Below are 27,863 nucleotides of genomic sequence, written 5' to 3' on the forward strand. Positions count from 1 at the left end.
GCAGTTCTCAGGCATGAACATTAGGTGGCAGTACAATTTCGAGCTCAAAGGGCCTCAGGGGCTTCCTCCCCAGCAAACTGAGGGCCTAGGATGGAGAGGAAAAACCGGATTGTTACAAGCCAGTGATAAAACAGTGGTACTTTTTAAAAATGCCAACTAAATACAGGAACTTATAGAAAAAGGGAAAAAAAAAGATATTTCAAGTACAGCTCATATGGGGATCATCAGTATATATTTGGGTAGGAGACTCTCAATGAATAGGAAATTAGGAGCCGGAAGGGAATTAGAGGAAATTTACATCAAATGGAGAAATTAGCAAACAGCCTTTATTATTTAAATTCTGGGTCTCATTTCCTTACCTCCACACAAATACCCATCTCGCCCTCCTTCCTTTGATTTTGCTCTTTCCCCAGCACAACCCACCACTCCCCCCCCACCCCCCATTTGTGGTGAATGTTACCTTTGAGGCTATTTGGCATTCCCTGAATGGGTTTGTGACCACTTGAATAGAGAATGTGTTTGTCTCTCTCATCTCAATGCCACTTTGTATAGTTGCTGTAACTTTCATCTCTCTGGCTCCCATCTCCTTAGCTCTTTTACTGTATGTGCTTTGTTCATTGTCTTAAAAGCAATATTCATAATTAGAGGGAGGAAAAGCAAACAAAGAGAGGATTGTTTGGTTGATGGAGATTCTCAGGGCTGAGGGATTTCTGGTTCTGTTTTACCTGGCTAGGGATTCCTTGGTATGAAGAGTTAATGGTCATGAAGTTGTCACCTAGATCTGTGACCTCACTGTTTCTCCCTCAAGCTCTCAATATGATGTCATGGGCTGGATGTAACAGTCCTCCAGGCAATGCACGTCCTTGAGGGAATCTCAGTGGAGAAAAGCTACTGCCATAAATGATCATCGACAGCAATGCTTTCAAATCATGTTAAGTCATCCCTTGACTTACTTAAATAAAAATTCTTTATCAACGCTTTCAGGAAATAAATTGAATTTGTGTAGCATCATTACTTCAAGGTAAAACAAAGGGGGAAAAAAAGCTGGTGTTTCTGTAGCAGTGGTGTGGACGCTTGAAATGTGTCTGGAAGGGATGTCCAGCTGGGATATGAGTTTCCATTTGGGCTACTTCTCAGGAGTTTAACAGACAAATAGTAGTGATGGTCCAGGCAGGGAACAGCATCCAACCCAGGGACCTGGGCCCACACCTGAGTGTTCTAGTGTTCTTCAGTTGGAACAAGCACATTAATTAGCACATGATGGGAAGCTATTTTATAGAGAGATTGGGTTCTACCAAAGTGTGAAGAAAGTGGGTAAGATAAGCCCAGAGAAGGCTGCGATAAGCAGCAGGAAAGACAAGTAAAAGGAGAATGATGAAAGAGAGAAGGGAAGAACATTCAGAATTGATATAAATAGCTGGAAACCAGAAACTTCGATTTTCTCTTCCTCTTCCTGTATAGGATGGATGGTCACCTCTGCTTATTGAAAGTTGTATTCTTGCTGTGGTCCTCATCCCTAAAGTTGGAGGGTAAAGAGGGAAGGCAAACAGAAAAAGGAACATTGACAAAATACTCATAGAGCTGCTTTCAGTGTGGGGGCACTGGAATGCCCCATGAGGACTTCACAGCCAAGAAATGGTTTCTTTATTTGTAGAGTGCCGAGTGGACTGTGGGGTAGCGGGCACCTAGCTCACTCTACCATTCCTCATTTGCTTTTGATTTTTATTATAATTCCATGTTAGTAACCAGTAAGTAGAGGGGCCCTGGCTCTTCTGGCCAGGCCTGTGAGTTGGTGTGAATATGTCAGAGCTTCCTTTCCCCATCCACAGTTAGAGAAATATTCTCTTGCTGAGTATTTTCAGAGCATGGATCTCTGCCTTTGTGTCTATTCAGACTTGGTTCTTATACCTGTTCTATATGTTTATTCCAAGTTCACCACTATATGGTAACTCCATCCCTTGGCCCACTCTCCATCAGGTGATGGTTTAGAAATGCTGAGTAGAGGGTGTATGGGATGGGGACACTGGGAAGGGAAAATGATATTTATTTGTGAATGATTCTCCAAAAAGTAGATTGGTCCCCAGTATTCATCCAGTCTTTCTTTAAGAAAGATTTCATCTAAACTGGACGGTCTCTGGATCTTCTACCTACCTCCTAGGAAGGAAATGATACAGACATTCTGGGGATGGGCCAAGTAGGAGAGCCATGGATGCCATTGATTTGAGCCACAAAATGAAAATAAAAGCAAAATATTGTAAGGGGGCTTAAAAAAATATAGTCAAGACAGTATTATTCAAATAAAAAGATCTTGTGTTAGAATGAGCTTATAGGTTTAGAGCATTTCTTGGAGGTTGCCAAGAAAAAGCATTCATTTAAAATGTATTGCAAAGGATCATACCATATCCTACAGGCTGAAGTAGTTATCAGGCTCATCATCTCAGCTCTAGGTTTATTGATTAAAACAACAAGGCATCACAAGAAGTGTAACTTCTTAAAGACTTTGTCTTCATAAATATATCATTCTTTGGCTCTTTGGATCGTATGTGTAATTTTGTGGGTTGAAAACTGGGCATATTTTCCAATGTCTTTAAGCCTTGTAATTGATCTACTTGAAAGATTAGAGGCCTTGAAGGGAAACTTGCTGATGGAATGCAACCTAAATAACTGTCTTTGATTTTCTTAGCAATTCCTTGTGTCTTAGTGACTGGCAATAAGGTCTATAAGCTGTGCTGTTTGTTCAGTATAGGAGCAACTAGTCCAATGTGTGCCTGATGTCTCATTCTTTCAGATTCTTAATGTGTCCATACATTAATCTGAAAAAAAACAATTTATTCCAAGATGTTATAGCTCTGTATATTTTCATGTTTTCAGACTTTTCCCTTGGAAACATTCCTATTCTGAAGGAGAACAAATTCACCCCATTGAGGTCTTGGAGACATTGCCTGAGGCTAACTGCCTCAAACACAGATTTTTTTTTTTTTTTTTTTAAGTTTGTTGTTTGATTTTATGAAATCAAGTGACTTTTGCTTTGGGTCCCATAATATGTCTGTGCTGATTTCAATAAAAAATAGTATCTTAGTTTTGACTAGTTAAATTACATAATCCACCATCTAAAACCAGTGTGTTGTTTTTTTCCTGGGGACTTCCCTTATTTTCAAATTCTTGTGTATATCCTAGTTTGAGAAAGGTTACCTTCATTTAAAAGGAGAGAATATTATGAATATTCTGCTTAGCATGGTTAACATTGGCAAGAGGACTTTCACCAGCAAATCTTCAGATCAAAATTTATGGAAAAGTAGATGTAATCCCAGGAAGATAAGATGGAGGAGGAGGACCCTAGACTTCCCTTGTCCCATGAATACATTACCAATTGTATAGATAATTATATAGATATTGTATAGATAATTACCAATCATCCTAAATGCCCCAGAAATTGACCTGAAGAATGGCAGAATAAACCCCACAATTAAAGGAAGAGAAGAGGCCACATTAAAGAAGGTAAGAAGTGTGGAAACACAGTTTAGGAGATAAAGACATAGCTCCTGTGGAAAGGAGGGAGCCACAGTGGTGGAGCAGAACGAGAAACAAACTAACAGGGAGTGCATGGGGAGAATGAATTCCCATTGCATTTGGCTTGGTAAGCGAGAAGAGCCAAATTTTGTGAGTTCTTGCAACCAGAAGGGCTTAAATCCTGAAGTTCTAAAGGTCAGCAAGTTTGGCTGGGATAAAGCCTGGAGGACACTGTACTGCTCTTGGAGAAAAGGCAGAGCAAACAGCCTGCAGACATAGAGCATGGAACAGCAATCTGAAGAGCACCTAGGACACACAGTGAGAAGGTTATTCATTCATCTTGGAGCATGTCCTAGAGGGTCAGTCTTTGAAGAGAGACCCCTCTGGGGACAAAGTGACTAGTGCTGATTCCCTCCCCTGCCCCTCAGCGTAAGTGCAGGGCCAACACTCACTACCTAACTTGCCTACATCAAACCCTGACCTTTGGTGGAACTTCATCTTCCAGTCACACTTTCCTCAGTCTCAGCACAGGGGACCTCCCCGCCCCCAGAGGACCAGTCTAAAACCCTACTCATCCTGTGTCTCCCAATAGGGGCTTTTGCAGAGCATCAGTTCTAGTGGTAGTGGTGACAGGTATCATTTCATAAACACACTAGAGCAAACCTAGTTAAAATACTCCTCATTTAGGCCAGGGACAAAACAGTGCTCACAACAGGCAAAGAGAGCCTCTGCAGACAAGTGGCCTGAAGCATAAAGTGACTGGAACAAAACAGAACATCACATACAGCACACTCCTGGAAGTGCCAGGCCCTAGAGAAGAAGGGACACTACATGGTAGGGCACTGCAGGACCTCTTCTTCTACAAGTACCTCCTCTTCAAGAACAGATGTAGGTGCGCCTGGGCAGCTCAGTCGTTTAGGTGTTTGACTCTTGGTTTTGGCTCAGGTCATGATTCAGGGTTGTGGGGTGGAGCCCCATGTCAGGCTTAGCATGGAATCTGCTTGAAATTCTGTCTCCCTCTCCCTCTTCTGCCCCTCCCCACAAGCACTCTCCCTCAAATAAATAAATAAAATCTTAAAAAAATAAAAACAAACAGGTGATATAGTTGAATTTCCTAACACAGAGAAACAGGCACAGAGATTTAGACAAAATGAGAATACAGAGAAATTTATCCCAAATTAAAGAACAGAGCCATGGCTAGATATCTAAGTGCAGCAGGTTTAAATAACATGCCTGATGGAGTGTTTTAAATAATGATCATATGGATACTCACTGGACTTGAGAAAAGAGTGGAAGATATGACTGAAACATTTAACACAGAGATAAGGAATAGCATAGTGGAAATAAATGGTTCAATAAATGAAATGAGAAACACACTTGATGAAATGAACAACAGACTGAAGAATCGGAGGAGTGTGTTAATGACCTAGAAGACAGAGTAATGTTAAGTCATCAAGCAGAACAAAAGAGAGAAAAAAGAATTATGCAAAATGAGGATAATCTTAGGGAACTCAGTGACTTCCCAAAAATGCAATCACATTCATATTATAGGAGTTCCAGAGGAAGATGAGAGAGAAAGAGGGCAGAAAATGTATTCAAAGAAATAATAGCTGAGAATTTCCCTAATCTGGGGAAGGAAATGGATATCCAGATCCAAGAGGCACAGAGATCTTGCATCAAAATCAACAAAAGCAGATTCACACCAAGACAAATTGGTAAGGCAAAATATAGAGACAAAGAAAAAGTTGTAAAAGCATCAAGTTAAAAGAACACAGTAACTTACAAGGGAAAACCTATAAGGCTACTGGGAGATTTTTCAGAAGAAACTTTCTAAGCCCAAAGAGAGGGACAGGATATATTTAAAGTGCTAAAAGGGAAAAATCTGCAGCCAAGAATACTCTATCCGGAGCTCCAGTGGCGCAATCGGTTAGCGTGCGGTACTTGTACAAGAATACTCTATCCAGAAAAACTGTCATTCAGAATAGAAGGAGAGATAAAGAGTTTCCCAGATAAAAACTAAAAGTGTTGATGACCACTGAAACAGTACTACAAGAAACATTAAAGGGGACTCTTTGAGTGTAAAGGAGAGACTAAAATTGACAGTTATAAAGGTAAGAAACAAAAGCAATAAAAATGGATGTTTCTGTAAAAAAAAATCCGTCTAGGAACTCACCAAATAAAAGGATGTCAAATATAACAACACATTCCTAAAACATGGGGATGAGAAGAGTAAAGAATGTGTTCAGACTTAAACTACCACCAATGTAATATAGGCTGCTATATGCAGAGAAGTTTATATATAAATGTAATGGTAACCATATATTAAAAACCACTAATAAGTATGCAAAGAATAAAGACAAAGAAATCCATATATATTAGTAAATATAATTAGCAAAACTTGAAAGAAAGACAAGAAAGGATCAGAGAAAATCTTCAGAAACAACCACAAAACAAATAATAAAATAACAATAAATACATACCTATCAGTAATTACTTTGAATATAAATGAGCTAAATGCTCTAATCAAAACATACAGAATGACAGGATAAAAAAAAACAAAACACCCATCTATATGCTGCTTAGAAGAGACTCATTTTAAACCTAAAGACACCTACAGTTTGAAAGTGAGGAGATGGAGACACATCTGTCATGTAAATGGAGGTCAAAGAAAGCTGGAGTAGCAGTATTTATATTGGATAAAAGAGACTTTAAAACAAAGACTATAACAAGAAACAAAGAAGGACACTATATAATAATAGAGGGGACAAGCCAACAAGAAGATATAACAATTGTAAATATGTATACACCCAATACAGGAGCATCTAAATACATAAAACCATTAATACAAACAAAGGAGCTTATTGATAATAAAATGATAGTAGGAGACTTAAACACCCCCACTTATATACAGATCATCTAAACAGAAAATAAACAAGTAAACAATGGCTTTGAATGACATACTGGACCAGATGGATCTAACAGATGTACTCAGAACATTCCATCCTAAAACAGAATGCACATTCTTTTCAAGTGCACATGAGTCATTCTTCAGAATAAATCACATTTTCTCCCACAAAATAAGCCTCAACAAATTCAAGAAGATCAGTCATACCATGCACCTTTTCTGACCACAACGCTATGAAACTAGAAGTTAACCACAATAAAAAAATATGGAAAGATGACAAATACATGAAGGTCAAATAACATGCCACTAAGCGATGAATTGGTCAACCAGGAAGTAAAAGAAGAAATTAACAAGTACATGGAAACACATGAAAACGAAGCCACAAAACTTTGGGGATATAGCAGAAGCAGTTCTAAGAGGGAAGTTTATACCAACACAAGCCTGGAATCAAGAAAAATTGCGACAATTTGGATGGAACTAGAGGATATCATGCTTAGCGAAATAAGTCAGTCAGAGAAAGACAACTATTATACGATCTCCCTGATATGAAGAAGTGGAGATGCAACATGGGGGGTTAAGGGGGTAGGAGAAGAATAAATGAAACAAGATGGGAGTGGGAGGGAGACAAACCATAAGTGACTGTTAATTTCACAAAACAAACTGAGGGTTGCTGGGGGAGGAGGTTTGGGAGAGGGGGGTGGGGTTATGGACATTGGGGAGGGTATGTGCTATGGTGAGTGCTATGAAGTGTGTAAACCTGGCGATTCACAGACCTGTACCCCTGGGGATAAAAATATATGTTTATAAAAAATAAAATATTAAATAAAAATAATAAATCACTATAAAAGAAAACACTAGGCCAACATCCCTGATGAACATAGGTGCAACACTCCTCAACAAAATATTAGCAAACCCATCAACAATATATTTTAAAAAATCAATCATTCACTACGATCAAGTAGGATCTATTTCTTGGTTGCAAGAGTGGTTTGACAGTCACAAATCAATCAACATGATATATCACATCGATAAGAAAAAGAATAAAAACCATTTGATCATTTCAATAGATGTAGAACAACATTTGACCAAGTACAACATCCATTCATGATAAAAGCCCTCAACAGAGTAGGTTTAGAGGGAGCATATCTCAATGTAATAAAGTCCATAGATGAAAAATCTGCAGCTAACATCATCCTTAGTGGGGAAAAATGGAGAACTTTTCCATTAAGGTCAAGAACAAAACAAATTTGTCCACTCTTACCACTTTTATTCACCGTAGTACTGAAAGTCCTAGCCACAGCAATCAGACAACAAAAAGAAATAGAAGACATCCAAATTGGCAAGGAAAATGAAAACTTTAACTATTTGCAGATGACACAGTACTATATACAGATAACTTGAAACACTCCACCAAAAAACAAACAAACAAACAAACCCTGCTAGAACTGATAAAGTCACAGGATACAAAATCAATGTACAGAAATCTGTTGCATTTCTATACACCAATAGTGAAGCAGCAGAAAGAGAAATTAGGAAAACAATTCCATTTACGGTCATACCAAAAATAAGTTACCTAGGAATAAACCTAAGCAAAGAGGTGAAAGACCTGTACTCTGAAAACTATGACACTGATGAAAGAAATTGAAGAAGACACAAAGAAATGGAAAGACATTCCATGCTCATAGGTTGGAAGAGTAAGTATTGTTAAAATGTCTATACTACTCAAAGCAATCTACAGATTTAATTCAATCGCTATCAAAACACCAACAGCATTTTTCACAGAACTAGAACAAACAATTCTAAAATTAGTATGGTACCACAAAGACCTCCAGTAGCCAAAGCAATCTTGACAAAGAAAAGCAAAGCTCAAAGCACCACAGTTCCAGACTTCAAGTTATTTTACAAAGCTGTAGTAATCAAAACAGTATGGTATTGACACAAAAACAATCACATATATCCAGAATAGAATAGAAAACCCAGAAATAAGCCTACAACTATATGGTTAATTAACCTTCAACAAGGCAGAAAAGAATATCTGGTGGGAAAAAGAGTGTTTTCAATAAATGCTGGTGGGAAAACTAAACTACTTTCTTAACCATATACGAAAATCAATTCAAAATAGATTAAAGACCTACATGTGAGACCCTGAAGCCATAAAAATCCCAGAGGAGAACACAGGCGGTAACTTCTCTGACATTGACTGTAGCAACATTTTTCTAGATATTTCTCCTACAGCAAGGGAAACAAAAGCAAAAATAAACAGTTGGAACTACATCAAAATAAAAAACTTCTGCACAACAAAGGAAACAGTCAATGAAAGTAAAAAGCAAACTATGGAATGGAAGATATTTTCAAATGACATAGCCAATAAAGGTTTCAGATGGAAAATACATAAAGAACTTATACAACTTAATATCCAAAACAAATAAGTTAAAAAATGGGCAGAAGACAACAGCATATAGTTCTTCAATGAAGACATTCTAGATGGCCAACAGACTCGTGAAAAGTGTGCAATGTAGATAATGTCACTCACTATCAGGAAATACAAATCAAAACCACAATGAGATTTCATCTCACACCTGTCAGAATGGCTAAAATCAGAAACACAGAGAACAAGAAGTCTTCACAACAAGAGGTTGTGGAGAAAAAGGAACTCTCGTCACTGTTGATGGGAATGGAAACTGGTACAGCCATTCTGGAATACAGTATGAAGTTCTTCAAAAAGTTAAAAATATAACTACCATATGATTCAGTAATTGCACCCAGTAAGTACTGATTCAAAAGGATATATGCACTCTATGTTTATTGCAGCATTATTTACAATAGCCAAACTACGGAAGCAACCAGTGTCGATGGATGGAAGGATAAAGAAGGAGTGGTATAGATAGGTAGATAGATGGATAGATAAATAGATATCTACAATGGACTATTATTCAACCATAAAAAAGAATGAAATCTTGCTATTTGCAACAACATCAATGGAGCTAGAGAGTATTATGCTAAGTCAGAGAAAGACAAATACTATAGGAATTCATTTGTGTGGAATTTAAGAAATGAGGCAAATAAGGAAAGGAAAGATAAAAGAGAGAGGAAGAAAGACAAATTAAGAAACCAACTCTTAACTATAGAGTCAAACTGATGGTTACCAGAGTGGTGTTGGGTGGGGGCAAGCAGTAAATAGGTAATGGGGACCAATGAGTGCAATTGTGATGAGCACAGGTGAGGTATGGAATTGTTAAGTCACTATATCTATATTTCTGAAACTAATACAGCACTGTATGTTAATTAGCTGGAATTAAAAGTTTAAAAAGCCAAAAAAAAAAAAATCACAGAAAAGTAAATCAAACTGGAAAACAGCAAGACACTTCCACAAAGCAGTTACTTGAATGGATGAAAAAATGAATGGCTTATCTCTTAATGTATTTTTAGTTATTATGGATCTTTTACCTCCTCTCAATATTCTTTTTTTGTGTAGTGGTTAAGGAAAGAGTGGTTAAGGAAAGTGGCTTAAGGAAAGAGTCCTTAAGCTGTGTCTATAATTTACTGATTTGAAGACTCTGTACCAATGTTTGCTCTTTTCTTCTGCTGTTTTGGGACTATTTCATAATCACTGTTATTTCTTCTTTATGTTTCTCATCACAGAGGCCCTATTCCATCTTTTACTCCTTCCTTCATTCCCTCCTTTCCTTTTCCCATTTCCAAATTTCATGGAAAATTGACAGGTCTCTCAATAGGGTTCACCTGTCCCTGCCATTACCATTTTAGTGTACTCCCACCTTAAGTTTTGTCAGCAGATCCTTATCCTGCTTTCTTCTTAGAATATTTTTGTGTGGTTATCATACTGGTTTCTTTTACTTTTATTACTCATATTTGTTTTAGAGGAGTTCTTTTTGGAGCCATTAGTTTGGGATAGATAGTTAGGCATAGTGGGTTTGTCTTTCTGAAAGCTTGACTTTGGGTCTCTTTTCAAATTCTTTTTTTAACAGCGCTATCCTCTGGGATTTGATTCCACTTCTGACTAGCAGGGCACCTGGCTCAGAGCAGAACGCTTTCTGCTGAATTTTGTGGTGCACTGTGTAGCTCATATCTTTTGAGATCAAAATATGCTTTCTCTGTCTCCCTGAAACTTGGCCCATTTTTCTTGTACTTGGTAGCTTTTCTTTACAGATGATTTTGGATTATGGGTATCTTTTAGCTTAGTCAAAGACGATGCTTCCTTTTCTGTTTCTCATTCTCCCTGTTACTTTTCATGAATTTCAAAGAGAAGAGCAGAAGCTTTGCAGTAATAGTTTTTAACTTGTCTCCTGCCTTTACTCTTGCTTTTTTAAAAAATTCTACTCTGCACAGCCTGCCTGATAGGAAGCAGCAATGAGAATGTATGACTTCACTGCTTCAGAAACTTTCTTCATTTGGCTTAGAAGGTAAATTACCAGCACATCAAAATGGCTTGTCAGGCCCTGTATGAAATGATCCCTGTCTATTCTATTTCCAGTCCTAACTTATCACTCCTTTATATTTTAGCCACACTTAGTTCCTTGTCTGACTGATAACGTATTATGAAATTTCCTATCCATGTTCCTTGTCGTATGCCTCGTGCCTCTGCCTGACATTCTTCTCCTTTCTTATTTACCTAACAAGCTTTTGCTCATCCTTCCGAGCCCGGCTCCCATGGTTCTTGCTTCCTGAAGTCTTCTTTCACTCTTCCAGAACAGAATGGGTCTCTCTTTCTCATGCTCCTTCTTTAGTTCATACATATTTTGATGACTACACTTTTTTCACTATAATCATTTGTTTGCCTATTTTTCTCCTTTGATTGAATTCCTTGAAATTGGTACCTTGTTTGTTTTTGTATCCCCATCATGAAGCACAGGGCCTCGTACCTAATAGGGTCTCAAACAGTAATTATTATGAAGGTTTGAATCAACATAAATAGAAAGATTTAAAATAGGAGAGAGATTTTAAAATCCAGGACTTGAGTTCTTGGTATTTTTTGTTATTGGCCGAATTAGAGTGAGATGTAAATAAAAAAGTGTTTTTCTAAAAAACCCACAAAACAAAACAAAGCAAAATTAAATGTAAATATTCTCCAGACTGTCATAAAAGGCTAGTACTGAAGAAAGTGGCAAGAACTCAAAATCTTGGAGTTCTTTGAATCCCGGTCGTAGTTTGCATTATGAGAGCGATGCTATCCCCAAGATAAAGTGTACATGGAGGAGAAATAAATAGGAATAGAACCACAAGTCTTACAGATTCAGTGGGAGGAATGAGCAGTGAACTCTTCTGCATTCCTCAGTTGTCAGGTTGAGGAAGATTATCTGTTCCTACGGTTCAACCTCTCTGTTTTAAAAATAACTACTTCTCTTGCTGATTTCATGAATTTTCCTCTCTCCTGAGCTAAGTTCTGTAAAACTTTTTATGCCCATTTCCAGCAATAATGGATGGTGTGCATGTCTCAGTAGTATAATTTAGTGACTTGTTAGAGTGAAAGGTGAAATACTGAGTGAGGACTGAAATACTCCATATGTCTTAAAATTCCACAAATCCAGGCATGTGGGAGACATTCCGCACAGAAACTCAACATGACTAATCCTTAGCAAACACTCTGAAATGGATAGTTCTTCCCCACTGCCTGGACCACTGCATCCCCTGGGGACTTTAACCAAGCCATCTGGAATTTTTCAGATTTAATATTAGTGCTTTGCTTTCACAGAAAGGCACCAAAAGCCTTGCTTCACAAGCCTTCCACCTGAGACATTCAGTCGTCTGTTGGCATGGGTTTTTCTTTGTTCCTAGACCTCCATGAGAAATTAATGGTCAACAATCCAGGATGTGTTTTTGCTTAATTCCCATCAGAAAACCCTAGGGCTAAAGATGTTACCTTGTTGCTGACTTCTTTTCATGCCCGAGCATCTTAAGAAATTATCTTATTTCAAATACATGTTTCTCATTAGACTCATTTTCATTCTCATTCACCTCTATTCTGCACTCTCTCCTTCTTTCTTTTCCTAACCACTAAGGCAGATTGTAGGTCTCTGTTGCTAGGTGTACTGGATGTCTTCTGGCTCTGGGAGTGCTCACATTTTCTCTGTTCTGGAGCTTGTCTCATTCCTTCTGCCCATGGCTGGCCTTGGAGCTTGGCAAACCGGTATTGCGGGTGGTTTGAAGGTGACATGATGATTTTTTTGAGGCTCTCCAAAATGTGTTTGAGTCTAAACACCTGTGTGGTAGTGCTGACATTAATTCAGTTCAACAAATATTGATCAGGGGTCCATTCTGTTACTACATAAGCAATGGTCCTAGTTTTCTGTTTGCTCACAGCCCAGTGGGGACGACGGGTTTGTGATAGTATGAAACAGAGAAATCCCTAGGAGAACCCAAATAAGCTCTACCTGGAAGGCCATGTGGCATTTCTCAAGAGGCCAACTCTGCAGGGATGGCTTAGGCTGGAGCAGGTTCCCTTTCAGGGGTCCCTGTGCCCATACCCAGATGCCAGTTTTCTCTCTACCGAATCTGGGGACCCTCTGTTGTTTTCACATGCAAAGGTTCACTTGAAGAGACTGGTAAGATTGAAATGATTTGACACTTTGCCACTAAGGGAACTTCCAGGCTTTCCCACCATGACTGCTGTGTCCTTTACTGATCACTCCCATAATGGACAAAAATATTAAAGCATTCTCAAGCATCCCACAGTAGCTAAAATCTTCCTTCAACCACTATGCATCCATAGAATTATTCTTGCCCCAACACTAGTTATATTAAAGGGCAGATTCCTAAATGCTTGCCTTTCCCTTTGGTCATCTTCCTGTAGTGGACCCCCAGCAGGCTGATCATTTAGAGCAGAGGATGCCTTCTGGCTGGTTTCTTGCCTTTCCCTTCAAAATTTTATCACCTGTTAGTACAGAATTATACATCTCACTTCATCCCAAGGAAAGAATGAGCTGGTAGAGTCAAGACTGTATCATTCAAGCTTGAGGGGACTTGATCCTCAAGACTGTGTCTGTATTGCTCAGAGTAGCTCAATTAGTGGTCAGCTGGGGAATAAAGGTTTTTATTGTGAAGCATTGACATGATGCTTCATAGGTGTCTTCCTAATGTAATTGGAACTTTTGCATAAATGGTATGTAAAAGTCATCAATTTATAAAAGTTCTGTGGGACACCAGCGGTTGCACTCTTGTCTCATCCTGGTTCTTACAGGTTTAGAGCTATGAGGCCTACACACAGAGGGCAGTCTGTGTCATGCTCACTTAAACCTTAAATTCCACAGAGTGGAAACAAAAAACAACAATGATAAAGGTACATACCATTTATTTTACTTCTGTCCCATTTTTTACTGTCCAAGTAGATTTCTTTTTACTTACACTCAATCTAGTGCTTATTTACATTCTCTGGAGGCCTGGCCTTTGGCGACATCACAGGATTCCATCCATTGCCACATTACTATGACTTTTCTATTTGTGTGTCATAAATCAAGACTTAACTAAGTTTGTTGCAGTCCCATGACATAGTACAGTCGACTGAAATTTTATTAACCCCAACCACTCAACCAGTCCAGGTAAGCTTTGGGAGTGATCAATCAGAAAATACCATGCAACCAACAAATTAATTACACTGCCTACTATATTGACTTTCTATTTAATTGAATTCGGGGATAATATTTCTAGGAGATTATTCTTGATCATTATTGCATTTATAATTATCAGTATCATTTACAAAACATTTATCATGCTTATTATCTCGTTTTAGGTCACCAGTCTCTTCAGAAGATCACGGTAAGAATTTGTCTTACTTATACTAATTCAAGATTAAAAGTTGAGTTCTATTCCTTGCATTTCACTGTCAGAGGAAAGAATTATTCAAGGAAATGTTTCTAAGACATTGGCCTTGTGTTTTTTTCCATGTGAAATGTCATGCACTTTTAAAAACTCAGTGTATCCTAACTAAATGTGATATCTTGTAATATCTTTAAATCCATTATAACCATTTTGGTTGACAAGTATTATGAAGCTTAATGTATCTACCTGATCTTTGTCCCATCGCTGGATACATTTTGTGAGCTGGGGTTAGCCATGTAATTTCTCTGCATCACAGATTTTCATCTTTAAAATGAGAGTGTGTAGTAGGTACTCCCAAGTCCCTCCAAGATTGGATGTTGGAATTTGCCAAAAGTAGTAGAAGTCTGAAATGAACCTAATCAGTAGTGGTGTGAATTGTTACCCCACTGAGGTGAGTTATTCACATTTAAGACACAATTATTTCATTCAAAGGATAAAATGTATAGTTTTGTCACATCTACCTTTGGGAATTCATTTATTCAGTCAGTCATTCAAAAATGTTCACTGAGTGTCTACAGTGAGTCCATGATACTATATAATCATGTTATGCAAATATGCTTTTGGGAGCCATCTGCAGAGATAATGGGATATGTGACAGAATTTCCCCCCCTAAAAGAGCTTTGAGTCTAGTGGTGAAGGGGGTGGTAGAAAGACCCATACCTCCCGCAATATAAAGTAAAATGTGATTAATCTTACAAAGGGGAGATACACCAGGACTCTGAGTAGTACTGGCTTTCCTCCTCATGCCAGCCCTAAGTAGTGAAGGGCACCATTATGTATTCAGCCAACTAAGTATAACACAGGAAAGCTGCTGTCAGATTCCCTCTTCATTCCCTTATTCTGTTCGGTCACTAAATTTTATTAACTCTGGTTTTCATATTCCTTTTATTGCTACTCTCTTTTCCATCCCCACTGCTGTAGCTTAGAGGCTCTCTGTGTCTTACTTAGATTTTTAAAATTGCCTTAAAACTGATGTCCCCACCGTCTAATTTTTTCTAATAGTTTTCCATCCTCTCATTCACTCTACCCTTGGAGAGCACCACACTGTTCTTCAGCAAAAATCTACTCCCATTGCCTCTGGGTTGAAATCTCATCAGTAGACCAACCATTGTATTCAGCTTTTTGTTACTGTATTTTAATGTGGAATGGAAATCCTAAATGATGGAACCTTTGTTTCCTTCTACTGCTTTTTGCTTCTTTTGCCGTCTTTTCCCCTTTCTTCTACCCATGCTGAATGTTCTAGCCATGTGGTATTGCATCTGTTTTCTGGAACTCACCATGTGTTCATATTTCCTGTTTTTATCCATACTCTTCTTTCTGACAGGAAGCTACTCCTTGTTGCAATATACACGGTTTATACTTACCATTTGAGACCTTGCTAATCATCTCATCCTCTCTGAGAGCTTTCTGACACACTTACCATTTACATGAAATATTTTTCTTCTAGAATCTAACACATAAATTTGATGCCTGGTTTACCTGTCTCCCTGCTAGGCTGTGAGTTCTTTGATATAAATCCCAACAAATAGCAAACATTCAATAAATGCTTATTACGTGAATGAGTTAAGGACAAAGAGAGGGAGTTTTAGGCAGGCATATTCTGCCATATCATAAGATCTCTCACAATATTGAAATGAAGATGTATCACATTCTCTGAAGATCATAGGGCAAATCATGTGTAGACCTCTTAAATCACTATAAGGTAACGAACGACCTAATGATGACCTATTACAATGTGCTACTTTGCTCATCAGTGTTGGTATGACTAGGTTTTCCATTGCATATTGAGGGATCGTTGGGCTTCTAGGTACCATTGATTCAAAACTTTTGTTTTGTTTTTATTTTGATCTAGGGGTTTCCTTAAATGGCTTGTTTGCTTTGGCCTTCCAGTCTATTAGAACTTATCCCCTATTTCCAAACAAGGGGTGTCGGGGGAACTTATGAATTGTCGTTCTGTGGTTTGCTAGTAATTCTTAAGGTGTTACGAGCTATCGGTGAGCAGGTGGTGGCATCCTTGGAAGTCCTTGAAAAATGTCTACCACCAGAAAGACTTGCTAGGTATGAATAACCCGTCAGAATTAATTAAAGAACTATATATGTGATTAAAGAAACATTATCCAGATACGAGGGCTTTATATTTTTATGGCTTCAAAAGTTATTATATGTCCGTCCCTCCTAGTTTGATTCTGCAACTTCCAAAAACTACTCAAAGATGTAATGTGAAATTTTGAGGCTGATTTGTCTAATCTTTTTACTTTTCCATCATCCTCTAGCCCAGGTATCCTTGGAAAATATTCTTATTCTTATCTTTTATCACCAAGATTTTCTACTAGCACTTAAAATATGTCTTCTCGTGCCTATACATTTTTAAGTGTTCATGTTTTCTGTGATTCACATTAAATCTCCTGAATATTCTATCAAGTGATAGAATGATATTATATTTGTACACGACAATGATATTATAATATGCATGCTTTTAAGAATGGTAAGAAGTAAAAAATAAAAAAATTTTTAAAAAATGGTAAGAAGTAACATTTTTGCTTTCTCAAATTTAGCGATAGAAAAATTGAGGCTCATTGGGCAAATGGATTGTGAAATTGGGATATAAAGCCCCATGCCTCTTGACTTTCTATTTTGTTAGCTCATTTCCAATGATCTTACTTTTCTCCCTAATAACAATTGCTCTGGCTACCTTCAAAACAGATTTGTTCTTGAGAAAATCTCATTTTCCGTAGCCCAATATACCTGGCATTCTCAGTTCCCACAGATTACCTTTCATAGGAAATAGGCTTGAATATCATGGCTCTGTCATTTACCCGCTCTTAGCCACCACTGCCTTGCCTGTAAGGTGGAGCTTATCATATCTACCCTGCCTACCTCATGGGATTATGAGTTTAAGTGGGAGATCATCTGTGAAATCACTTACCAGTTGGCTAAAAGCACCCCAAAACAACGCTCTTATTGTCCAGGCACGGATGAGGTGTGAGTTTATTAGTGATGTTTGCTGAGCATTGCGTTCTGTCTTTGAAAAGTTAAAAAGTGTCCTGGGGGTGGAGGAGGGGCAGAAAATTGCTATCATTAAATATTGTGTTTTCATCGGAAACCTCACATCTGGATGAGGAAGAGTGAAATGGTTAATACACAATGCAGCTTATATCGGCAAAGGAAAGATGCAATTCATGATTAGATGTGGGGTCCTATAGAAAACTGGCCATATAAGGCATAAGTGAAATATAAAATGTTCTAGTTGTATAATGTAGTATCAGAGTCATTAAGAATAAAGGCTGCAGTAGACACAGCAGATGTATTATCCTCGATTTTTTTAGTGGGGGAAACAGGCTCAAGGTACTTAAATAGCTTGCTTAAGATCACACAGCTAGTAGGTGGTAGAGTTAATTTTCAAACCCAGTTCTAACATCTACCTCTTGCTCATTTATGTACCCTGTCTCTGGAAAACAAAAGAAATGATTGTCCATATTAAGGTGAATTGATAGAATTATTGAGAGGAAAAAACAAAAAAAAACTCCCTCTAACAAGCGTTTATTTACTACCATGTAAGTAATCTCTTTTTAATGACCAAGCAAAACAGAACAAAAATAACAGCCTGTCTCTCCTGCTGGGAATGATTTGTCCCTGTAGAAAAAGTAAATACCAGTGTCACATTCTCTCATAATTAGTTAACTGAGTGAAACGAAGCTTCAGGGAGACCTGCCACACCAAATCCCAGTGGAAACATTACATTTTAATGTTACAGCTGCAACCTGGAGTCCCAGCCCTTGTCGGAAGATAAGCCTGGCAGTGATTGATTGCCCTGCCCTGGGAGTTTACTGCCTATCACCTCATCATTTAAATTGCCCCGGGAGCCCTTCCTGTGCCCAGGCTGCTTTGCCTGAGCTCTCAGATTCTGTTCTGTCATCTTAGGCTGCTTATTTTGGGAGCCCTCTGTGAATGCGTCTCTGCCGCTGCTACCTGGGGTCCTGCACGGGCAGACAGTCTTCAGCTAATGTCTGCTCACTTCCCAGACACAGGACAGTCCCTGACTCTCTTGCAAGGCAGTGCCAACAATCTTGATTCCCCCCGGGGGTCTGAAGCAGGCATCCCCTTCCCGTCCTCCCTCCTAGACCTGTTGGCAGTAATGGCTCTCACATTACATGGTAGCTTTTTTGTGGCAACAGTAAGCCACTGGACAAGAGTAGGAGTAGCAGGTATCGGGAAATAAAAAATTTTAATGACCACGATCATTAGCGTAAGTGCCCAAAGAGGAGTCTCCTATCAGACTGGGATGCAGTTTTCCTTTGCAGGAGGTTGTGCAAAACAAAAACGAAAGAAAACCCAAACCACACATGTGCAGTGGCCTAAAGCTCTTTCATATATCAATAACTATCTCTTGGCTCAAAGTCATAGATTGATTTTTTTTCTACAATATAAACATGTATGTACATATATACAGTTTTACTGATACAATGTTCATAAAAATGTACAAAACATTTGCCAGCTCCATTTAAATAATAACCAAAAGGAACTAAGGCTTGCCCAGCCCCCAGGCTAAGAAATAAAACATATGCAGTCATCTAGAAGCTTCATGTTTCCCTCTCTGTTTCCATTCCCTTCCCTCTCCTGCAGAGATACCTCTATTCTGCTCTTTTGCTAAGAATTTCCTTGTTTCTTTTGATCATTTTACTACATATACACATATTCCACATATGAATGTGTGTGTGTATATATATATATATATATTCCAGATATGTGTGTGTGTGTGTGTGTGTAGATTGTCTTATATTGAACTTTCATAAATTGAATCCTGTTGTAACTTCTTTTGTCCAAAATGTTTTTGTGATGCATCGTTGTTGAGTGCCTGAGTATATTTATTTCATTAATTTTTCATGCATAGTATTCTATTGTATGAACATATGTTTATATTTCCAAATTCTGACGAACGTTTGTGTAGACTCCAGGGTTTGGGGTTTTGTTTGTTTTTTTTTTTTTTTTTTTTATTGCTATTGTTAACAATATGATTATGAACATTCTTTTTTATAACTCCTTCAGCTTCCATATATGTGCGTTTTCCTAAGGTTTAAACCTGGAGATGGTATGGTTAGGTAGTAGGTTATACACCTATTTAAGTTACCACATAATGGCAAGTTGCTTTCCGAAGTAATCGTTCTAGTTTACCCTCAGACTGCAGTCAAGAAGAGTTCCCATTGACCCACATCCTTGCCAACACTTGATGTTCACTAATGAAGAATATTTTCCCAATCTGGTGGGAATGTCAAATGGTATCTTGGGGTTTTAATTTGTGAGAAATGATTACACATCACATTGTGCATTTTTCATATAAGCCATCCGTGTTTACTTTTCTATGAAATGTCACTTTATTTCTTTTGCCCGTTTTGCCCCCCCGGGTTGTCTTTTTCTTAATGATTCATAAACATCTCTATGAATTCTAGGTAAAGGTTTTTGTTGGCTATGTGTTATAATTTTTTTTCCCAGTTTGTGGTTTATCTTTCCAAACTTTTTTGAGGAATAGGTATTCTTTAATGTAATGTAATCAAATTATTAATATTTTCTCTATGGTGTCTACCTTTGGTATGTTCTTTAAAGAAATCTTGTCATAGGATAGAATATCCTAAGGATATTCTCCCATTATTTCTTCTACTGTTTTTATAGTGTTAACTTTCAATTGTGTCTTCATTATCTTGGAAATGATTTTGTGGCTTGAGAGAGATAAAAATACAGTTTTATTTTGATTTTTTTTTCATGTATGTACGAGTCATTGTTATTTATTTCCTTCGCTGACTTGCAAAGCCTATTCTAGCTTCCCCTCCCCTATATGTGGGTTTCTAGATTCTCTTTTCTGTTTTATTGATCTGTATGTCAATTCCTGTCCAATGCACATTGTTTTAATTGCTCTAACTTTGGTAAAATCTTGCTATCAGGGAGAGCACATACACTAAAATTTGTTCTTCTTCAACAATGTCTTAATTTTACTTGGACCTTTGCTCCTTCCTATAAGTTTTAGGAGCCCTTCATCAAGTTTTGCTTCATAATTTTCATGGAAGCTGCATGAATCTATAAATCAGTATAGAGAGAATTAATATTAGGACAATGAGTCTTTCCATCTCAAACCATTTCACTTTACATTTAATTGGTTTTTTTTTTTTTTAAGACTAACTGGCCTTTTGAGATGACTGTCCATAGAATTTCTTAATTTTCTTCATGAAGTATTTGTCCGTCTGTTGTTAAATGTATTCCTAGTTACTTTATACTTTTTGGTGATTTTTTTATATCTTAAAAATTTTATTTTCTAGGGGCACCTGGGTGGCTCAGTGAGTTAAGCCTCTGCCTTCGGCTCAGGTCATGGTTTCAGGGTCCTGGGATCAAGCCCCACATCAGGCTCTCTGCTCAGCAGGGAACCTGCTTCCCCTCTCTCTCTGCCTGCCTCTCTGCCTACTTGTGCTCTCTCTCTGTGTGTCAAATAAATTAAAAAAAAAAAATCTTTAAAAAATTTGTATTTTCTAAATGATCATTGTTGGCACAAATGAAATTCACTTAGAATCTTATTTCAAATTTCTTGTTTCAAAATCTTGGTTCAAGACTCCTGCTAAAGTTTTACATTCATAAACTCTACTTCAGGGTTCTTTTATGAGGAAGGAATTCTGCAGAGATATTATCATCTGCAAGTAATGAGAATTTGGTTTCATTCTTTCCAATGATTATGCTTTGTTACATATTTTTCTGGTCCTTTCCGTGCTGATTAGAACAGTACAGTATTGAATGAAGTAGAGATAGACAGCGTCCTTGATTTGTTCCTGATCTCAGAGTGGCTGGCATCCACAAGTCACCAGTAAGTGTGAAGTTCACTAAGAGGTGAACAGCCCTGGTGATGTTGGTTGTTTGTAGAGAACCTCTTCAGGATTTTTCCCTTGCATCCAAATATGTTAAATTCAACAGGTATTAGAATTTTAATGAATGCTTTTTTCTTTATCTTTTGAGATAATGATTTTTCTTTCTTTGGTGTTATGGTGTACTTCATTTTCTAGTAGAAACCAGTATCATATGCATGAGATAAATTCAAATTGGTTATTATATTTATCTCCTTTATATATTGTTGGATTCAGTTTGCTCCTATTCTATTTAGAATTTTTACATCCATGGTCGTCCTTGTGATGGGCCTCTCATTTTCCTTTCTATTGTACAGAGCACGTATGATATACCTAGCTTTATAAAAGGAATTAGAAAGTATTTCCCTGTTTTCTAATCTCTGGAAGACTTTTGTATAACACTTAGTTTATTGATCTTTGGAATATTTTGGAAAATCCCATTAGTAAAACTATCTGGGGATGTCATTTCCTTGGTAGGAAAAAATTCAATCACAGATTCATAGTATTTGTTTATAGAGATAGTCAGATTCTCTGTTTCTTCTTTCTGGTAACTTTTTTTTTTTTTTTAGGAATTCATCTATTAAAGTTTTTTCCATTTTTGGCATTAATTTTTTATAATATCTAGTTATCTGTGCAATTTCTGTGAGATCTGAAGTTACATCTATGTTTTCATTTTTAATATTGTTTGTGCTTGCTTCTCTTTCTTGTGTCTTCCCCCTTCACCACCTCCACAGGCCGTGGAGCTCTCATTATTTTATCGCTTTTTTTCAAGAAACTGTTTTTTAGCTTCATTGGTCTTATTGGTATTATATATTTGTTTTCTTTGTTGTTGGTTTCTTATCTTTATGATTTCCTTTATTCTAATCATTTGGCTTATTATTATACTTTCTTCTACTTTTTTCTAACATAGACAATTTATTTTTTCAAAGATACTGATTTATTTGAGAGAGAAAGAGAGCACGTGCATGCATAAGCATGGGGGAGAGGGAGAGGGAGAAGCAGGCTCCCTGTGAGCAGGGAGGCCTGTGCGGGGCTCAGTCCCAGGACCCTGGGATCATGACCTGAGCTAAAGGCAGAAACAACCAATTGAGCCACCCAGGCACCTAACACAAACAATTTAAGTATACGAACATTATCTGAATGCTTTCCCTTCTCCGTACATCTCCTGGAATTCTGTTTAAATGCCTGATAGACCTTTTGATGCTATCCTGTATGTGTCCTACTCTCTTTTATATTTTCTTTCTCCTTTTCTCTGGAATGCATCCTGGATAATTTCTTCAACATTGTTTTCTTGTTTTTTTACTGATTTATATTTATGTGTTTTAGATTATTCTTTGAGCCACTCAAGTCCTTGGACCTTTATGCACCAGAGTTCTTTAAGTCCTTCAGACAGGTTTGCCAGTCACCAAAGAAAACTACCAAACTTGATTAATTTAAATTAAATTCTCCATTGGTGAGTTTGTGTGCTTGTTTGTTTCTTGTTTTAGCTACACACGGAACACAGACATTAATTCAGAGTGCACAGTGTTCAGCAATAAATTCACATAAGAGTTTCCTTGTTTTGGGTTTTATGTCCACACAGCATCAAGTTTTCTTGTTAAATCCTTTGTAGGCTTTATTATTCATTGTGTACTGATTTAGCTCTTCAGGGGCACAATTTTATATAGGGGTCTATTTGGGCAGGTTCCTGGCTTTATCTTCTGTATCCCGTGCCTCACACTGCCATCAAAGGGTGGCTTAAAATTCTCAGCATGTCACAGAAACCTTTAGGGTATCAGGTAGTTTGGGTATCTACTCATCTGCTAGGGTCAGTGGATTCACTTTGTTTAATGGGTTTATGGATTCCTTACTGTCTCTCTTAATAGTAGGGAATGAGTGTGTATGATGAGTTTTACTTTATTTTTGTTGTAAAATGAAACAAATATATAGCTTGACATAATATGTATATATATATATAATATATGTGTATATATTATACATACATATATTATCATGGTAATACACTCATAACCATCCCTCAAGCCAAAATATGGAATTCCTTCCATGTGTCTCCATCCTATATGCATGTCTCCAGGCCTCTAAAAGTAACCACTATCTTGGCTTCTGTTGGTTTTTTGTTGTTGTTGTTGGTGGTGGTTTTGGTAGGGTTTTGGGGGGTTTTTTGCGTATCTATAAAATCTTATTTCTTTTTATCTAGCACACTCTAGATACTATAGTTTAATCTTGCCCATTTAAAAAAATAGTATGTCTTTTAGGTCTCTTTTAAACACCCATTCTCCACCTATTCTTTTCTTTTACTTAGAATTTATCTTTGAAGTGCTCAGGCCATTTGAACTGCAAACTTTCACATGGGGGATTTGGCTGAGTGAGTGAACACTGACACACAGAGGCTTGATCAAACTCAGGTCTCATCTCTTTGGCAAGTCTATTGGTGAGAATGTGTTACTTGATCAAGGGCAAGTGAAGTCTGGATTTTGCTGTTTTATTGATGTCCAATACCTAGATTTATTAATCGAGGTTATAAAATTTGCTGTTCTAATTCTACTTTTGGGGATTTTCCAATTCTGTCATTTTATAAAGAGCCACTTCATCTCCTCTAATGTTTGATGACTCAGTGAAATAGGCCTTCAGGAAAACAGAATAAATGTTCAAGTCTGTCCTTTTATTTATCTGGTTATCAAATTAATTAGTTGAATCCTTATGACTGTAAAAAATTACCAATTTTCAAAAATCTTGACGAATCATGATTTTTTTTTTAAGTAGGCTCCATGCCCAATGTGGGCCTTAACCTCAAAACTCATGAGATCAGAGTAGCATACTCTAATAATCGAGCCAGTCAGGTACCCCATGAATTTTAACATATTTCATGGGCTTCAGTACAATCTAGTTATTATTCTCATTGAAGTTTAAATTTTTCTGTTTGGCAAGAAGGAAGTCCTTTCATGTTGACTCTAAGTCCTCCTAACATTGCTCAAATATTCTTAGATAATTTCCCTGATACCCAGCATTAGCAAGGTGTTTCAGGCTCATCTTTTCATAGCTTTTGCTTTTTGCCCTAGATGCCATTTCTCTAAAAACTCTTAGATGCTTTCAATGAAAAATAGTATTTCGAGACCAGAATGTGAGCAGTAGATACTACTAGTTCATTGTTTCTTGTTGAGATAAAATAGTTATATTTGCATTCAGGGTGTGTGTGTGTGTGTGTGTGTGTGTGTGTACACTCATATATACATGCTCAATCTTTTATTTTAGCCCACACAATTCAACTAGAATTACCAAAAGAAATTAAAACATATTTCCTTGCATTTTTATTGATTTATGATATATTGGAATTAAAATCATACATCCACTGCACAGTATAATTTCTCCCTTTTAATATTCGTTTTTGACCTAGTTGCAGAAGTAACTAATTAATGCTCATCACAAGTCTTTATGTTGAAATCTCTCTAGTTATTTTGACTTTCTGAACCACATTTTCCATGAGATCCCTTAGGAAAATCTCTTGAAAACATTATCTTTTGGGTCATTTCATGTGCTAGCTTGCCTGGGACTTTTACCCTTAAAAATTGGTTGTGGCCCATACAGACTCATCATGTCACATGTGGTATAAAGCATTGATTTTAAAGTCTGGATATTTTCCTTATAAAATTCTTTTTTTTTTTTCTTTTTTCTTTGTCTAGATACCCAAAGGATTTTTTTTTAAGACTTACTTATTTTAAAGAGCATAAGCAGAGGGAGGGAGGGAGAGAGAATCCACAAGCAGCCTCCCCAGTGTGGGCGGGGCTTGATCCCACAATCCTGAGATTATGACCTGAGTGGAAACCAAGAGTCAGCCACTTAACCTACTGAGTCCCCCAGGTGCCCCAAAATGTTTTTCTTTAATGTACAATACTTTTTTGAAAATATACCTTGGCGTAGATCATTTTGAGACATTCCTGTTCTCAGGTACATGATACACTATTTAAATATCCTGTTCAGTTTTTAAACTTCCAACAGTATTCTTGAATACAGTATTTGTATGTGTTCTCTTCTCTTGCTTTTGTTTTCTTCTTCAGGAGCTCCTTTTGTATGTTTGATCTTCTCTATGTATCTTTAACATTTGTCATTTCCTCTCACATTCTTTTTGCCCTTTTCCTTTTTTAAAGTTTCATTATCTGTTTCTTCTACTTTTCTTAAGACTTTATTGGTTGAATTTATTTATTTCTGTGTTCCTTCTAGGTTGTCTTCATTGGAAAATGATTTTTTTCCCTCTTATTTCTAGTTCTTTGAATGATATAATTTCTGAATTATTCTGATTAATGCTATTCTTGATACCGTGTATCACTTTACCAATGCCATTAAGGTCTTTTCAAATAGTATGCTACTATTTTTCGAGCAAGTTTTTGTGGTACACTTTCATTGCTTCTAGGATTTTATTCTGTTCTTTATTCTTTTTTTTCCCTAAAATAACTTCATATGATATTTTACTTTCTTTGCTATTTTTATACGAAATTCATTTTTCTGAATTGTGGAAAGAAAAATACATTCAGTTAGCTATTCTCACTTCAGAAGGCTCTTTTTTCTATGGGTTTCGTGTCCTGTTGAATTGTGGTGGCTTGCTTTCTCAGACTTCGTGGTTTTGATCCATATCCTTGCTTTTATCCAGACTCTTCCTTTACTCCTGTTAGCCGTATTCAGCTCAGCGTGCATTCCACTCGGAAAGTCAGCCTCAATCCTGACTTTGGGTCCTGTCTTGAAGAGGCGTCCTAGGTGGTCAGTTTTGAAAGTTCCCAGGAGTTGCAATGCTCTGGGCACTTCAGTTTTTCCTGGAGCCCCTTGTGCGGATTTGTCAAGCGAATGGAAACAACTTCTGAGGCTGTTTGTATACGGGCGCCCTGGACTTTTCCAGGACCACCTGTTGGCTCTTTTGGGGCATTCCTGCCATCAGGATCAGGTGCGTCAGCTGCCCCACTGCCTCCCTGTGCTCTCCTGTGCAGACACCAGGAGAATTCAGGTCTTTGGGCTGTTAATGGCCTCTCGCCAGCCATTTGTAATCTTGAAGTTTGTAAAAATATCTTGTTACCTTCTTTTGAGGATTGACCACGTGTTTTGGTTCTTCTTTTTTTTTTTAAGATTTTATTTATTTATTTGACAGAGATCACAAGTAGGCAGAGAGGCAGGCAGAGAGAGAGGGGAAAGCAGGCTCCCTGCTGAGGAAAGAGCCTGATGTGGGGCTCGATCCCAGGACCCTGAGATCATGACCTGAGCTTAAGGCAGAGGACCAACCATTGAGCCACCCAGGTGCCCTGCGTTTTGGTTCTTTTACCAAGTTTCTCTGTCTCTCTCTGTGGGCATTCAGATGCGCAATAGGGAGGGCACTTGTTGTGATGAGCACTGGGTATTGTGTGCAAGTGATGGATCACTAAATTCTGCCCCTGAAACTAATATTACACTGTGTGTTAACTAACTGGCATTTAAATGAAAACTTGGGAAAAAGACAAAAAAGCATTCAAAAAGTCTGCTGCAACTATTACCACCACCTTCCCCTATTTCCTGATTTTTTTTTAATCCATCATTTTAGCTTAAATTGTTAGGGAAGGTTAGTGTCTGTGATTCCCCTTATTATCAAAAAGATAGCCCTATATTCATCTTTATTCAAATAAAAGTTCAACACATTGAAAGTTACATATATTTTTAAATTTCTGCTAGCCCCTGAAAGTGAAAAATTAAAATAAGAATAATTTATTTTTGAGAAACTCAGAATGGAGGGATTAATTAAGGTTTGGGTCCTTGTGTTTCAGCCAAATAATTTCAACTACTCCTTTGGAATTATGTGGGATAATAGACTCTGAGGCATACCTAAAACTTAAAAATATGTCAGTGTTTATTAAAACTTAATCAGTGCCAGGTGTTGTCCTAAGGTGTGTTCTGTTGAGCCTTGGAGTTTAAATGTTTTCTTTTAGGTCACACCAAATGAGTATATACTGAACCAACCACTCCATAGATTTTAGATATATTTGGTCTACAAAACAATCATAGTAATACTATTATTCCCACTTTAGAGATGAGGGAACTAAGGGACAAACCTTTTAGGTGACTTGTCCAAGGTCCCGTGCATAACTGGTAAGGCTTAGAGCTCGGATTTATACTCAAGGTAATCTGTGTAGATCCAGATCCCATTCTCAGCTACTTAATAGCATTGCTAAGTGTTGGGCTCCATGTAGTAGGAAATCTTGATTCTTTCAGTTGAATGGAGAGCTCCTAATTACTGGATGGTTATTTATCCTTAAAAATGAGGTATATATTTTTTCCATAGCAGTGGCCAGTACCCTTGATGCAGAATGTTTCAAAGATGTGTTCTTGATCCACTTCTCCTATCCTCATACTTCCATAATCAAGGAAATGGTTTCCTCAGTCAAGGAAACTAATCAAGGAAAACAATTCCCTGCCAATAGCATCCATTTTTAAAAGGGTAGAATTCTTGAAAGGTAGCTATTTCCTTAAGGAAATATCATAATAGGAAGACAATATTATGAACAGAATAGTAGTGTAGATCATGAAACCTGGATGTTTTTCACTTTTATTTTGTTTATTAGTAAAATGCAATGAGTAAAGTAAACTCAGTAGTGATACAGATGGAAACCTCACAGATCTTTAATTGCCTCACTGGGAAGAGTTTTCAATATTGGTCATCACAGTGTGCCACTTTGCAATGACTTTGGGCTAGCTAATGCAAAGTTGCTAGAGTGTTCTTT

At 37.4% G+C, this 27,863-nt stretch overlaps 1 protein-coding gene across 8 annotated transcripts in view; it reads left to right on the forward strand.

Annotated features, from left to right (window-relative positions):
* The window catches only part of DGKI (diacylglycerol kinase iota), a 430,951-nt gene that overhangs the window by 370,204 nt on the left and 32,884 nt on the right, over nt 1-27,863 (forward strand). For all 8 annotated transcript variants that reach the window (XM_032868387.1, XM_032868409.1, XM_032868419.1 and 5 more), the window contains one exon: nt 14,160-14,185. In XM_032868387.1, coding sequence (XP_032724278.1) covers nt 14,160-14,185 — 26 coding nt within the window. The remainder of the gene's footprint in view (nt 1-14,159; nt 14,186-27,863) is intronic.

This window comes from Lontra canadensis, unplaced genomic scaffold (genome assembly GCF_010015895.1).
Source record: "Lontra canadensis isolate GAN:19392208 unplaced genomic scaffold, GSC_riverotter_1.0 scaffold2, whole genome shotgun sequence".
Taxonomy (NCBI): domain Eukaryota; kingdom Metazoa; phylum Chordata; class Mammalia; order Carnivora; family Mustelidae; genus Lontra; species Lontra canadensis.